Here is a 15597-nt window from a genome sequence, read left to right as displayed (position 1 = left end):
GCCGCAGGCCCCAGTTCTCACCGCTGAGTTCACCCCAAAGCACAGCCCCTGAGTGAGCCTCCTAGAGATCCCTGCGACAAACGTGAATATGCAGGGGGAGGGGAGGGAGAAGGAAACGTGGGCAAAAGAGGAGGGTAGAAGTATGCTGATGATAGAAAAAAAAACAGAGTTAAGAGTGGAAAAAAATTTCCCAACACCAACATGGAAAAGTGTCAGAGCAGAAAAGAATCTCTGAAGCTGAAGCTTTTCATTCACTGAGTTTAATTGCACAGCCTTCTCAAAGGGATTTTAGGAAACCCAACTTCATAGAGAAACTAGCGTTCTCGTGATTTATTCCATTGTTTATAAGGAGGAAGAGTAATGAACAATGCCGACCAATAATACGACAGTGACGGGTGATGGTGATACTGAGCTCTTGCTACGTGCTGGGTGTGATGCCAGACACTTTCCCCACAGCGATCACAAACTGTGGGCATGATTACCCCCACTTTAGAGGCAGAATAAATAGCATCCCTGGGAGTCAGGCCCTGGCTGACCTGACTCCAAAGGGCACCATTTGCTCTCCACATTTACACTTCAAGCTGCTGTGTGGGGGGCCGGGAGCAGGTGTGCAGGGGCTGTGCTGTAACGTAGGGCACCTTCCTGAAGTGGCAGTTTTCCCTGAAGGGTTGGTGAAAAGGTTTTGGATTTTTTTCTAATGAGTATTAAACATTTCATTCAAAGATTTTAAAGTTAAAAAAAGGTACACAAATACAGATTACATTATACCAAGACAAGATTACATTATACATTATAACAAGACAGTAGTCTACATGACAAAAATCAAAATAAAAAAATTAAAAAGTAAATATACAGGTACTAAACACGCATAATACCCGATACCCACTTCAGGCTGCATACACACAAAATGCCCTGACTACATACATGCTTATGCAAAAGAAATTTTTCTTAGAACACAATTCCAACCATTCTGACTGTCAACTGCCTTAGTCCCCTGGCGACTAATTTGAGAAAACTTCTATGTAATATAAAAATAATTGGCAATGGCACATAAAGACTACAAAAAACAATACAATTAAAAACATATTTGTAATGCAATTCTGTTTAAAATACTGAAGTAAATTAAAATACACAGAAAATGTTATTAGTTAAAAAAAGATTTAAAAACAAAAAGCCACTCTGAATAATGGTTAAAACCTCATCACAGAAAAATGCCCATCAGTTGTAACATTATGGACAGAAAATTGATTTTTTTTTTGAGAAGATATCTAACTTGAAAATGTCATTCATTCAAAATTTATTTAAAGTTGTAGATAAGATAGTAACTCGCTGTCTCCCCCTTTGCAAAACGTTTTTATCATGAACACTCTAGTGTGTAGCTAAGGACAAAATAAAAAAAAAACTCAGGCAGAGTTTCTCAAAATGAGGCCCAGGTGGGTCAGGTCCCGGTGCCCCTGTAAAACCTCCAACAAAGCAAAGGTTATTTTCTATTCTGCAACTTGTTATTTTTATAGGAGTGCAGAAGTGTCAATATCCTTAAAGGTCAGAGCACTGAGAATAGGCTCTCTGGTACATTTCAGGCTAAAGGCAACATTGTTTTACACAAAGTGCAGAGCTGGCAAGACTAAGCCTAGAAAACAGGGCACAGGTTTAAAGGAAAAGAAACAGATCTAATGGAGTCAGATTTGTTCTTCTCTACTACAGTGCCTTTTGGTGAGAGGTAAGAGGATGTTTCTGGGCAGGTCCTCCTCTGCCCAGGCTGGGGTTCAGGCAGGAGCCCTGCCAGGTTCACCATGACTGTGGACCTGCTCTCCCGCAGAGAAAGTAATAATTACTGGTGATTAAAATTACCTCTTAAAGTACCTTCAATTGCCTGTAAAGTATACCAAGGTTGGGGGGTATGAAACGTCTCATTGGCTGGTCAATGGTCAGTCTCCCTGTATGCAAAGGACCAGTGTCATGGCAGGCTCCAAGGTGGCCTGGCCAGCACAGCTGCCTGCTTTGCTCTCCAGCCTTGGCTTCCTAATGTGGACACTTTCAAAGCTCCAGTCCCTCTTCCTCTGCCCTGGCGCTAATGGACAGGGTCCCTGTAACCACTGGGCTGAGCCCAGGCCATGCACACAGCCCACCCGCCTGCTTGTCCATGCCGCAAGCTCAGCTGCACCCCCCCCACTGGTCCGCAAGCCCAGCGCCTCCACCCTAGGGGGCCCGATCACCATCAGGGATATCAACAACGGATGGCCCACAGGCCAGTGGCGGGCAGCCCTGAACGACCCTGACCCGCTGGCTCAGACGAGGCACAGAGCAGAGTGCAGGAATTGGAACCGCCTCCAGCCCGACCCGCCGCAGCCTGTAGCCTTGGACACTAGCTGTGTGGCCAGACACTAGGCCAGATCCCCTGCTCCTGGCAGTCGCCATGGAGACCGGAGCCCAGACTTTCCCGCCCCAACCACGGGGTGATGGGTGAGGGGGTCAGCTGGGGGTAGTGGTGCACTTGGAGTGAGGGGGGACAGGCTGAGCAGTGAGGGGCCGCTCCGAGTGGAACTGACCCGGCTGAGGGCTGAGGCGGACCATTTCGGGATGTTGCGGTGGGGGTCCTGCGGTGAGGCAAGAGGGGTGAGCAGTGTGAGGGCGGGGACCTCGGTGTGAGGAGGAGCCCCATTTTGGAGGTCCTGTCAGAGACCGGGCCTGGCTGGGGCTACAGGGACAGCAACGGGGTGGGAAGGGGAGGCGAGCATTGGGAGAGGGGCTGGGGGTGTTGCCTGGCCCGCGCCGGCGGTGGTGCTGGTTGGGTGCCAGGACCAGTCAGTGGCGGGATGGAGACCTTGCAGGGCGGTCGTGGGGTGGGCCCGCCCCGCCGCCCCGCCGCCCCGCCGCCCCGCCGCCCCGCCGCCCCGCCGCCCCCAGTCGCCGGGCCCCGCACAGCAGGAGCCCCAGCCCGAGCGTCCGCGCTGCGGGCGGGAGGAGGAGGGACGCAGACGCCGGAACCCTCCCAGAGCGTGTGGAAGCTGGGCGGGAGCCAGGTGCTCCTGGACCAGGTCCCCGAGGAGGAACGCGGCCTGGGGTCTGCGCTGCCGCTTGCCGTCGCCTCTGCTGCCGTCGCCGGGCAGGTAAAGGGGCGCAGGTCGGGGAGCCGGCGGGTGAGGCCCGGGCCGCGCAGCTCCTTAGGGCCCTGAGGCGGGTGCCGGGCGCCGCCCTGGTTCGCGGTGCCCCTCCCCCACATTTGTAGTCCCTGAACCCCGTGTCTTCCCTGCCGGATATACCCGGGTTTGAGAAAGCGGGTGCAGCTCCGGGAGATGGGAGGGCGCTGGACAGCCAGGGAGCAGCTCCGACTGGCCTTCAGGCCATGGCCTGCTCTTGGGAGGCGGATACGTTGCGGTCACGGGGCCGCAAGGGGCGCCACGGTGGGATGGGGGCTGCCCCGTTCAAGCCCCTGGATTTGTTCCCTATTCACCCGCGGCCTGGACTAGGGCGGCCTCTGCTTCCACATATTGGCGGGGTGCACGTCTGGTAGTCAGCCTGCCCCTGGGAGGCAGACGCGGTGCCGTCAGGGTGCGGCGCCCGTGGCATCAGAGGCGGCGGCGGGGAGAGGGGTCTGCCTCTGTGATCCTGTGGGTTTGCTCCCATCTCCCCTGCGTCCTGTCCTGGGTGCGGCCTCTGCTGCCCCAGGTTCGTGGGATGCAGGTGACAGGTCAGTCTGCTCCTGGGAGGCTGGCGCGGTGAGGCCAGTGTGCGGGGGCGGCGGCAGCGACAGCGGGAAAGGGGAGCAAATCCCCGCGCCCGCTCAGGGCAGCCCCAATCCCGCCATCGCTTCCGCAGCCCCCTGACGGCACAGCGCCCGCCTTCCAGGAGCAGGATGACCTGTCACCTGAGTCCCGAGAACCTGGAGTAGCACAGGACGAGCCTAGGGCAGGCTGCGGGGGAGGTAGAAGCAAATCCACAGGCTCTCATAGGCAGATCCCTAAACCCGCCGCTGCCGCCGCCTCTGACCCCATGGCGCACGCCTCCCGGGAGCAGGCTGACCTGTCACCTGCGTCCCACGAACCTGGGGCAGCAGAGGCCGACCCCAGGCCCTGCCGCGGGGATGACGGGGAGAAATTGATCAGTTCACTAGGGGCAGCTCCCCTCTTCTCGCCGCTGCCCCAGGTTCGCAGGACACTTGTTTCCAGGTCAGTGGGCTCCCGGGAGACAGGCGCAGCGTGTTCGGGGGGGCGGCTGCGGGGAGGGGTGCTGCCCCAGGGGGAGAAGGTGGACTTGCTCCCATCTTCCCCCAGGCCTATCCTGGGAGCAGCCTCCGCCTCTGCCTCGCAGGACCCACGTCTTCATGGCAGTCTGCTCCTGGGAGGAGGGCGCAGTGCGGTCAGGGGGCAGCGTCAGCGGCAGACAGGGACTTTAGGAGGACTGGGCTCTAGGGTAACAGCTCTCCTTTCTGATCTTGTTTCCGTCAGTTGGTGGCTGTAGCCGCTTTTCCTTTAGAGGTTATGACCAGATACTGAACATAGATTTCTATGCTATACAGAAGCCACTATATTTAAAATCTATTTTTACGTACAGTGGCTAGCATTTGTAAATCTCAAACTCCCAAATTTATCCTTTCTCACCCCCTTTCCCTGGTAACCATAAGATTGTTTACGAAGTCTGCAAGTATATTTCTATTTTGTAGATGAGTTCATAGTGTCTTTTTTTTAGATTGCACAAATGAGTGATATCATATGAAATTTTTCTTCCTGTTTCTGGCTCACTTCACTTAGTATAACAATCTCTAAGTCAAACCATGTTGCTGCAAATGGCATTATTGTATCCTTTTTTATGGCAGAGTAGTATTCCATTGTATAAATATACAACCTCTTCTTTATCCAGTCATCTGTTGATGGACATTTAGGCTGTTTTCATGTCTTGGCTATTGTAGATAGTGCTGCTATGAACATTGGGATGCAGGTGTCATTTTGAAGTAGGGTTTATTTTATTTTTTTAAAGGTAGGACTTATTTTTAAATTAACATATTCTAAGACATTTTTATTAATTTGATTTTTACATTTAAGTCTTGGTTATAGAATTTATATTGGTGTAAAAAGAAGACAGATATCTCACTTTTTGTTTTTCTCTATGATTACTCAGTCATCACAAATTATTAAACTATCTTGAGTCCCTCTCAGATGTATAATATTACTTTCCTATTTGTGGGAAGTTGATGAACAGATTTAATTGAGCAAGACTCTGGTAAATATACCCAAAATCTTGTCAAACATTTGTCTAGGACAGTCATTTTGTCACAAAGTATAGCTTCCAAAAAAAAAAAAAAAAAAAGAAAGAAAGAACAACTGCAAGTGTAGACTATTTACAAAGCAAAGGCTAAAAGCTGTGCTGCTCAGAGTCCTTATCGGTAACCAAGTACCCAGTTTAACTAATTTTTGGCAGAAAATCCGAGCTGCAAGAGTGACTCTAAATGAGATCTCTGTTTTCTACCTTAGGAGACTGCCAAAATGTGAGTATAGTGTCCAAAAACATCAGAAATGTCCTATTCATTAGTTAATTTGATCCTCACCATAAATCTGTGAAATAGGCACCCATCATAATACTGTCCCCACGTTACAGAAGAAGGCATGCCAGCCCAGAGAGGAGGTGTGGAATTTACATTCTATTATCTATCAGCTTGATAGTCCATGCTTTTCCATTTAATCCTCACTAGTCAATAAGTAAGTTAGCTATTCTGATGTTATAGGTAGGGTAATTGGGTCTTAAAAGTGGTTATGTGACTTTCTCATGGTCATAATGCTAGTAAATTACAGAATAAAGATTAAAATCTATGTTGCTTGCCTCTATGGCCAGTATTCTTTCCAATACACTAGGTTGTCTTTGTAAAAGTACATGACCATAAACCAGATAAGTGAATTATCCCGATGCCAGCTTTTACCTGAAAAGCTGTGATTAGATCACTTATTAATTTAGATGCCAGCATATGGATGTAAAAGTACTTGTCCATGTTGTATAATCAATGGGAAGTTAAATGTATGCATAGTTAATGTTATTGCTATTTATAGAATATCAGATGATGGCAATATTAAAACAGTATTGTCTTGCTTTTATAATTCTAGTATAAGGAACCCCCTCTTGATGAGTTAACAATTGGGGAATTGCTATACTGAGTTATGCAGTGAACTGCCAGCTCTTTGGTGCTGTGCATCAACACATGTGAGCGCTGACTACACTGTTGTCTTATCCAGGGATTTAAAGATATAGTACACCCTTAGTATAAGTTAGTATATTTTAGTGTATGGGGGGAGCTTCAAGGTTAAGGTTAGAGAAAAGTGTTTCTAAACTCTATACCAGAACATTTTGATGTGCCTCCTAGTCAAGAATCACTTTTAAAGTTTTTTAAAATGCTTGCTTAGCTTACTCTGAGCAAATTCAGTTTGTAAAAAAAAAAAGTCAGTTCAGAGCGTGTCTATGAAAAACGAGTCTTCTCTCCTTCAGAAGCCTCTTTTATCTTCTTCCTGTTCACTTTACATTAACATCTATTCAATCTAAAAAATGTGAATTTTTAAGATGATTTTTTTATGCACCTTTGAAATTATGAAATTCGACGAACGGCCTTCTGACATTTTTATAAACATTAGAATTGTTGTGGTTTCCATATTTATTCATGTTTATTCCGTTTCTTATACTGATAGATACAGCAGACTCCCACAATCTCCAAGTGCAACCCGAACTCTCATGTGTTACGTTCCAGCATGGTTCTTTGAAGTCCTCAACAAATAGTCCAGTAACCACTCTTATGCCTCTGTCACTTCTCTCCTCTTCTCCTTGGTTTCCCTCTTCTAAGAGTGTTTTTGCTAGAGCATCCCCATGGTCTTGAACTCCTCAATGCCTTAACTTTTGCAATATTCTATTATCCTATAGCCACCAAACGATATATTGCTGCTGCTTCTGGAAACTGCTCTCAGTATCTTCTTGTTCTAATGCCATTACTGTCTCATGCAGATATCTTGGTGGAGGCTGAAACCTGTAATAATACAAACCTATTCAGTGTCTAGTGACCAAGAATGGGAATTTACTCTTTTTGATTGACCACACTGTGAAACAGGACTATTAGAACATTACCACATTGGACCTTAATTTCTCAGATATTTGCTTAGACCCTAATATCAGAGACCTTGCATTGTTCTCTGGGACACAGTATCATTGGCCTCACCTGGTCCAACATGCGAACTGAATCAGAACCTACCTTTTAACAAGTTCCTCAGGTAATTCACATTCATGTTAAAATTTGAGAATCTATGTCTTAGGTTTGGTTAAAAAGCACATCTTTTAATTGTTACTGTGGTTTCTCTCTCTCACCCCAATAAATCACAGTGGAGCAGGTCAAGAATGCATTCATTCCTTTTTTTCAGACTCAACTCTGTGTGTTCTGAAGGAGGACTTCTCTATAAGAAGCCAACTTTGTTACAAAGTTAAGTTTGCTTGTTTCTACCCCTCTTTTTCCTGGAAATGGCTTAGCTCTTGATGTGGACAGATTTCTGCTAAGCTGCCCCTCCAGCTGCTCAAACACACTTAAACCTGACTGTACCTTCATGGTGGATTCTGATCCAAAATGAGAACAACTTACTCCATTTCTATCATGTGTCATTTCTTCTCAAGGGTCTTTCATCAGAGGACTGAACTGGCTCAATGTGAGTCCATTTTTCTGTTGCATTTTATTTAGCATTGTCTGGTACAGGAGCTTTATCAGCTCTGCTGAAAAATCTGACAAAAGCAGATAAGGGAAGTTAAAGGTTAGACAGTAGCATTTTGAAAATCTATGCCAGAGCAACCTACTGTGCCTCTTAGATTGAGAATCACTTAAGTTTACTAAAAAGCTTGTTTGGCTTACTTTAGGAAACTGTGGGTCATAAACTTAAAAAAGTTCTTAGAAACAGAAAGCTTTATTAATGCCATCTGCCGGTCTGACAGGTTAATTTGTTAACATCTCTTATAATATAATACGCTGTATATATATCATTCTGTGTCTGTGCCACATTTAAGGAAGATTTTCTTGGGCACTTTATTTAAGTCTATAATTCATTTTGCATAGTTTTGTACATTAGCAGCTAACACTAAGGGCTTGGATCTTTAAAAATTGGTAATATTTCTTTATTAAACCATTAAATGACAAGATCTAATGGTGAATCTAATATTACTGTAGTTTTCTGAAATTATTTTTAGAGACTTTAAAGTTTACAGAAAAATTGAGCAGAAAGTATAGAATGGATTTTATTTTTAATTGGGGCCATCATTTTGTTACCTTCTAGATCCTACTTCTTATTCAATTTTACATTTTTCTTTGTCCTACAACCAAATGCAGCACTAAACCAAAAAAGGGGTGGGGGGTTCTCTTTTGTCTCAGATCTGTACTTACAATGGTCAGCCCTGCTGTCATCGTCGTCATTCTGATCATCAGACTGTCTTCATTCTTAAGATATTTACTCAGAAGACTGATGACAATTCTAAGCTTGCTCTTCTCCGCCCCTTACTCTGTAAAAGGACAGGCCAGCCAGGCACTTTGCGTGCCCTACTGCTGCTCAAAGGAACTGCTTCACCAAAGAGGCAGTATTTAAAAAAGAATAACCTACCTAATTAAAAAGTTTAAAAAAGCTAATCTCAGTGAATAGAAACTTTGTTCTTACACTATTTCAGACTTCTCAATGCACACAGGAGTCAAACAAATGTCACACCTACACCTGTTTGTAACCAACTAGACAAGCAGACTCAAGAAGCAGAAGTTAAACAGCTCTACAGCTTCTTTTGAAGAAGAAACATGACTTTTTCTGATTGTCAAAAGTAGAAAACAAAGAATCCCAGGAGACACTATGAGGAGAGGCCGTCCGCTGCTAGAATCGTTCTAACCATCAATGATTTCATTATTAGAAATTATTTTCTCTTCCTGTCTCAGGACATTGGATACACACGTGGCTTTAAATTATCAAGTGCACATCTAGAATGACTTGTTTGAAGTAGGCCTCCCTGAGTTGACCAGCCACTAATTAAAATAAATCATTCTGGACACAGTTTCTTGTAAGTGGAGGCTTCAAGAGCAAAGCAAAATAGTGAAAGATTCCATCTCAGCCTCACTCCAAAAGACCAGCTGCTGCGAGGGCTGGGCCGTGAAGTTACAGCTGAGTGATGAAAACATGTTCCTAATGGACACGCTGATCAGTAGACAGAAAGTGAAGAAGGAAGATAAGCCTGAGTGTCTAGAAGTTTCCAACACTTAATTCAAATAGCCATATGGACAATTTTGAGGCAAATTTGAAGAAAATTGGAAAAGTATATTGGGTTCAGACACTCACTTTAAAGATAAAAATAAAATGAAACCTTAGAATTAAGAAATAACACTAATTAAAATCTATTCTAACTACTGAGTTACTCTCTTCTGCAATATTTCTGAAATTCTCACTTTCTCCTTAGTCACAACCCATGACAGGAAATTCACCAATTCTTACATTTTTAGGGCAATACATTCTATTTGTACCATCCTAACACTTACAAAGTTCCACTCTCTATGGAACCGGTCTCCATTCATGTATCTGGACTGGCCTTGGTTGTGATTCTCATTAGTTTCATATTGTCTACCTCTAAGACATCCATGGAATATTTTAAAATGTGATCTTACCCAACTGGCCTCTACTAGGTCTTTTCTTGTGTCCTTCGAATCCTCCTTTCAGTTGCCTCTTTGTCATATGACATCATTCTGAGGGATTTTACAAGCCAGACATTCCTCTCTCTGCTGAACCCCCATTCCTCGATGTTCATTGTAGTGAGTTTTCTGAAGACAGTAATATTGATGCCAAAAAGAATGGTTTCCTGTTCTCTTCAGTTTAATACTTCTCAAGCCAAAGGTAGAATTCTCTGGTTTATCAGCTTTATCCATGTACTTAATTATTTCTTCCAGTTTTAGCAGGTAGAATTATTACAGTTTGACTGCACATACACATTATAGTGCATGTAGACACATGTATACAAAATACTGCACATTCTGTATATGTGCTGATCATTGTTTTGAAGAACAGATTAGAGCTTTAGGTTTTAAACTTACATCATTACCAAAGGAATAAAGCCAGCCACAAAATAAGAATCAACAGGATGTGGTGATCCAGTCATAAAGGACAGTCAGGTGTGCTCACACACATTCCAGAATGCAATCATTTAAGTTATAAATAATAACCCATCAAATAATAGTTCATTTGTTTCATTATTATTTTTCTTAGATTTTACATATAAGTGATATTATCCATGTACTTAATTTTATTGATGATTTAACTCAACCAAGCTTTGGTCCATTTACCCTACTATGTACTTTTGCTCTGCTTTAAAAATCTTAAAAGTGAGACAGTTTCTTTTTGTTCCTATTCAATAAGTATGTTGCTTATATGCAGACACACTGTGGTTATAGAATCCACTTGTTTTGCAAGTATTAAACTCTCTTAAAAATAGAAAGATTCATGGGACTGTATAACATGGGTGATAAAATTAGGGAGAAGCCATGATGGGCTCAAGTGAATGAAGCAAATTTATTGGAAGATGAGTAGGAATTTATTTTGAAGAAAGGGGATTGGAGCGCCTGCTGGAGATGGTACAAAATAGGAAGAGAGAATGAATGAAATGGAAAAGACCTCAGGAGAAATGAGAATTCTTGGAATTCTAATGTTAACTACTAACTCAGGGTTGTTTTTTATTTTCCCTCCAAAGTTTTGGAGATGTGGGAAGGCAGCTGTTTATGGAATGGAGATCACTCTGGAATGGTCACTTGCTGGATAACCTGAGACTGGGCAGTGCTAAAATTAGCAGTGATGCTGGTCATTGTGATCCCTCTGCTTGGCACATAAGGAAAATAGGAACGCTCAGGGAGGTAGGCGCACAGCCCTGTTGATTTCATTGTTGTCTACATTGGAGCAAACCACTCGAGTTATTATCATTTTTTTAACTTACTTGAGTTGACCAGTACTCTAATCTTCATATAGGCTGAGGCGGGAAGATGGTGTGGATTTGAGGGAGGCAGGAAGCTAGAAAACTGAAACTCAGGCTCATTAACTCGAGATTTCTTTAAAAGTTTAAAATTAAAAAGCCACTTTGAAGGAACAGAAAGCCCTGGCTAGCTCTAATCTATATGACCACATAGTTTTAGCTTGACTGTATTATTTGAGGGTCTCTGGTTACCTAACTTTAGCTTGATTGCAGTGTTTGAGGGTCCTTACCTACCTAATTTTGTTTTTGCAGAATATTTGTTTTACAGTAGAACTGGATAGAACAGAAAGGTGGCAACAATCAGGGCATTTTCTGGGGTACTGTATTTCTCTTAATCCTGACAAATCCGCCTGTGATATGGAGAAGCACTAGAGGGTCTGTTCATTTTTCTGAGGCTGTCAGCCCATTACCGCCTTTCTGGAACACGGCTTCTGTGTTAAAGGATAAGATATTCTGGGTAGAGAATGTCTAGGGAGTGGGGAGGGTGATGGAAGGGCTGGGGGCTGTTCAGCACAAATGCAGTTGAGCAAGTGAAGCAGAGATGGAGGTTTGTCAGAGAAAAGAGAAAAACAAGAGGCAAGGATTTTACATCAGAATGAATCTGCAAGCAGCTTTAGCGTCAGGAAGACATGTTGTCACTATGGGATGCTAAGAAGTTCACATGCACATGGGTAACATCTATACCGCTCTGCTTTTCACCCATCTCACCTCACACAGTCCAGCCCATCTGAGCAAAAATATAACCCCAAAAGGAAGTTCTTGTGGGTGACATATATGAGACTTTCCCAAGCTGGATTCAAAGCACTTCCATTAACTACACAGTGACAACTTTTATTTCTAAATTCAGAGACTATTCAAAAGAAAATTACAAATGATTAAAAATGTTGCATTCCTACAGATTCAGGACTATGACTTCTTTTTCTGTTCAGTTATCTTGTAAACATGTAAGGCCCTTTACAAATTGTAAATAATTGCCATTATCTATATCATAACTTTAAAAATAGAAGATGGCGAGTTTTATCCTCACACACATGCAGCTGATTATTCTTTCTCCCAAAAGTAATTAGTCATTCCAGTGCATATTAATTAATCTAAAGATGATTCAGATTAACAGTGTAGTTACAAAACTCACAGGCTATCCAAAAAAAGTTCATGTGCTCCTTTAAGAGAAGTAAAGCAACACCTTAAAATTCATTTACTAAACACGCACACCTGTTACGTGTCTAGCACTACGCAAGGCACAAGCAGTAAGTGAGAGAGCAAGGCTGGTGTTACCCTCACGTCAAGGAGGGAGGAGGGCTGATAGACAAGTAAACACGTAGACAAACAAGTCAGTGTGACAAGGCTAACCAGAAATTGCAGGAGGGGGAGAGGCGTTGCTGAGCAGATAAAGAGTAACAGAGTGACCGGAAGCAAGCTAGCGATTCTGACAATTTTACACAGTAGCTATGGAGAACCTCTTTGATCTGAGTCTGAAAGATGAGAATAAGCCAATCAAGCTAAGTGGAGGCTGGAGGAGAAAAATATTTCAGTCACTGGAACAACCAGGACAAACCCTGGAAGAGGAAAATGACTGAGTACAGTTGAGGAGAACAAAGACGCGTGATGAGCAGGAGTGGGGACGTGCAGTCTAACGTGAGGCTATCGCTCAAATACAGCGACGCAAAGCCAGTGGAGGGCTGTAAGCAGTGGCACAGCGTGGCCTTTGCATCTGAGAACATGACTCGGGCTACTATGAGGAGAAAGGAAACAGGAGGGCAAGACAGACACAGAGAAACCACTTTAAGAGACTTCTGGAGCAACCTAAAGTCTGTTTCAAAATTTACAAAACTTTGTGGCCCCATAACAATCTTGACAAACAGGTAAAGCATTAATCTAATTTCACACACAAAAAGCCTGAGGCTCAGAGTGATTTAAGGAAAGCCCCATTGCTAGCACCAGAATCAGAATCAAGCCCTCTGGTTCCAGATTCAGTGTCTCACAAAGAAGGAACATTAGCCTTTGGAATGGTCATTTTAAAGTCTTTTATTTAGAGTTTTAATTAAAAGAATAAAGACATACAAACTTTAAATGCTCGTTATTATAAAAAAGTGAACTATTATAAACCTGGTTATTGCTTATTAGTACTTTAAGTATTCATCAAAAAATCATAAAACTGAGCCCATCGGCATTATAAAATAAGATGCTCTGTGCCTAGCACTTGATTATATAAAGTTCTTTACAAAGTACTTGCAGTTGTACATACAAATCGGGGAATTACATAATGCTTAAAAATGATCCATCATGATTAATCCACACACAACAAATTAAATACCCTTAATAATTTATTAAATTTGATTTCCTTATGCTTAAAATTATGTATATATTTTGACTTCTAAAATACACACACTAATGCTAATAAGCCAAGTATATGACAACTTCTCTTTTTAAGTCTTATTTGTTTGTAAGTCCTGTTTGTTTCCTGGCATTCAGGCATCCATAGTCAGGATCTCCATTGTATCTACTTATAGGATTGTTGATATAACAAACAGAATAGTTTTCAAAGATACAGTATTGAGTGTAATAAGTTGTTTAAAAACTGTAAATCAAATGTATAATAATCAGAGTTACTGATCAAACTAAAGAATATAAAATTTTAAGTAAAATTTTTAAATTCTGAAAAACATTACAACAGTTGGTATATTATTTTTTTATATTGGCCTAAAAGTTTACAATATACTTATTTTCCTAAAAATCCACTTTTTAACATGCTATAAGAACATATTCTACAATGAATATGACTTTTTTATTCAAACCAGAATGCATTACTTCATGTTTTTTAAAAAAAGGGAAAGTATTGTGTGACGCTAACTATATTATTGTCTAATCCCTGTCAGTGGAAAGAAATCACTAAAAGTATAAACTTTTTAATGCATCTTAGTCCATATACAATGGCAGAAACAGATAATCTCTGTGAAATTATTGTAAAATACATCTCTGCCTAACTTAAAGAAGCAAAATACAAATATAGTACTCGTACGGATTTTCACAGTAAGTTTTAGGTTATCAAGGAAACATCTAGATTGTTGATCTGGTTATACTCAATTCAGACAAACTACTTGTCACATTAACTACCTCCAAGAAGTTACTCCAAACACAAAATAAACTGTCTATGCCCCTACTCAGATAGATAACATGACAGGTTGTTATTAGTTGAAGACAGATGAAATACATTAATTTGATTGTGAGCATATGTTTAATTTTGCCCTGCCATGTACATGCTCTCATGCTGTCTTTCTATGAGGACATAGTAAGTCATGCTGTCTTAGAAGAATTGCTAATGCAGGGAAATAAAACATTACCAGAACTTGACTTTGACTTTATAGATTCTTACACCAAACTTCTTAAAAAACATAAATGCCTGAAAATCATGAGGTTCCACAAATGTAAAGAAAAAAGTGTCATCAAAGAAACTACTTTAATTTCTAGTATAATCTAAAACCCTCAGTGCAGTTTAGCATTTTTCCTGTATACAGTTCATCTATTTCTTTGTGAAATGCCTTTTCCTTCCTTTTCCCATTTTCTACTGTTTTTAGTGTTTATCTTACCAATGTGTATACTGTCTTCTACCATAAGAACATTTGCTACCTTTGTTCCAACATTTGTTTCCCTCAGGTTAGTATTTTCCTTTTAAATATTTCATGATGCTTTAGAAACAATGAAATTAAGATTTTATGAAATCAAATACACTGAAAAAATAAGCTTATCATTTTATAACCTGCACTTACGTTGTTCTTTTTTTATATGCAGCTAAAAACAAAAACAAATAAAAAAGCACATAACACAATAGCCAGATGCAAAGTATTTGTCAAATAAAAAGAAACATTTTTAGGCTCTTAAAAGAAATACAAAATATCAGCTGTGTCTAACACCATGTATTTTCCTTCATTTTTACAGGGAATACTATACAGGACTGAAAAAATAATGAACTAGAGCCTCACACCACGTAAGAATGAGTATCACAAACACGTTGAGCAAAAGAAGAAAGACCGAAAGGAATACACATAAAAAATAGCATTCACATCATAAAATCACAAAATTAAACATTACTCAATGAAGCATACACAGATGATGAAACCAAAATAGAAGACCAAGGGAAAAAGATCAGGACAGAGGACAGGAGTTATCTCTGAAGGTACAGAGAGGATTGATGAAGTCACCGGCTGGCCTCTGGGGTGCTTGGCAGTACTGTTTACTGACCCAGGAATAGCTATTCTGTAAACTATACAGATATTTTATATACTCTTCTGTATGTATATCTCACTGTATTAAAAATTACTAGCAAAATTATGACAGTCTTCAAAGTGAATTTTTCATATTATCATAAAGAAGGGTAACTGTTGCAAAAACATTTTTCCATAATTTTCCCCAAGGACCTCTAATAGTCCCTTAATTATCAAATCACACTCCTTTGACCTACCTATGTCATGAATCTTGTGGATTTTTTCTTCAATTATTTATCACCTGACTCCACCAGATCTTCATTTGTCACTTTTGCTTCTAGTAATTCTGCAACACTTTTATAGATTCTCTATATTGCTATAAGATTTGCCTGAT

The 15597-nt window shown here is 41.6% G+C and overlaps 1 protein-coding gene across 1 annotated transcript; it reads left to right on the top strand.

Moving 5' to 3' along the window:
• The first annotated feature begins 1746 nt into the window (after nucleotides 1–1746).
• LOC116661785 (PR domain zinc finger protein 15-like) lies at nucleotides 1747–15330 on the top strand. Its single transcript, XM_032474336.1, has 2 exons — nucleotides 1747–3110; nucleotides 14938–15330. The coding sequence occupies exons 1-2, from the start codon at nucleotides 2817–2819 to the stop codon at nucleotides 14971–14973; spliced, it is 330 nt and encodes a 109-aa protein (XP_032330227.1). The 5' UTR covers nucleotides 1747–2816; the 3' UTR covers nucleotides 14974–15330.
• The last annotated feature ends 267 nt before the right edge of the window (nucleotides 15331–15597 follow it).

The sequence above is a fragment of the Camelus ferus genome, chromosome 36, assembly GCF_009834535.1.
Source record: "Camelus ferus isolate YT-003-E chromosome 36, BCGSAC_Cfer_1.0, whole genome shotgun sequence".
Classification (NCBI taxonomy): Eukaryota; Metazoa; Chordata; class Mammalia; order Artiodactyla; family Camelidae; genus Camelus; species Camelus ferus.
The sequence above is the reverse complement of the archived record's forward strand: the minus strand, read 5'-3'. Positions and strand labels throughout refer to the sequence as shown.

What these genes read in the sequence shown, in the direction of transcription:
- LOC116661785 (XM_032474336.1), top strand. Translation starts at nt 2,817, where the DNA reads ATGGAGACCTTGCAGGGCGGTCGTGGGGTGGGCCCGCCCCGCCGCCCC. An exon ending in CTGCTGCCGTCGCCGGGCAG is followed by an intron (nt 3,111 to 14,937) that starts GTAAAGGGGCGC and finishes TCATTTTTACAG; the next exon opens with GGAATACTATACAGGACTGA.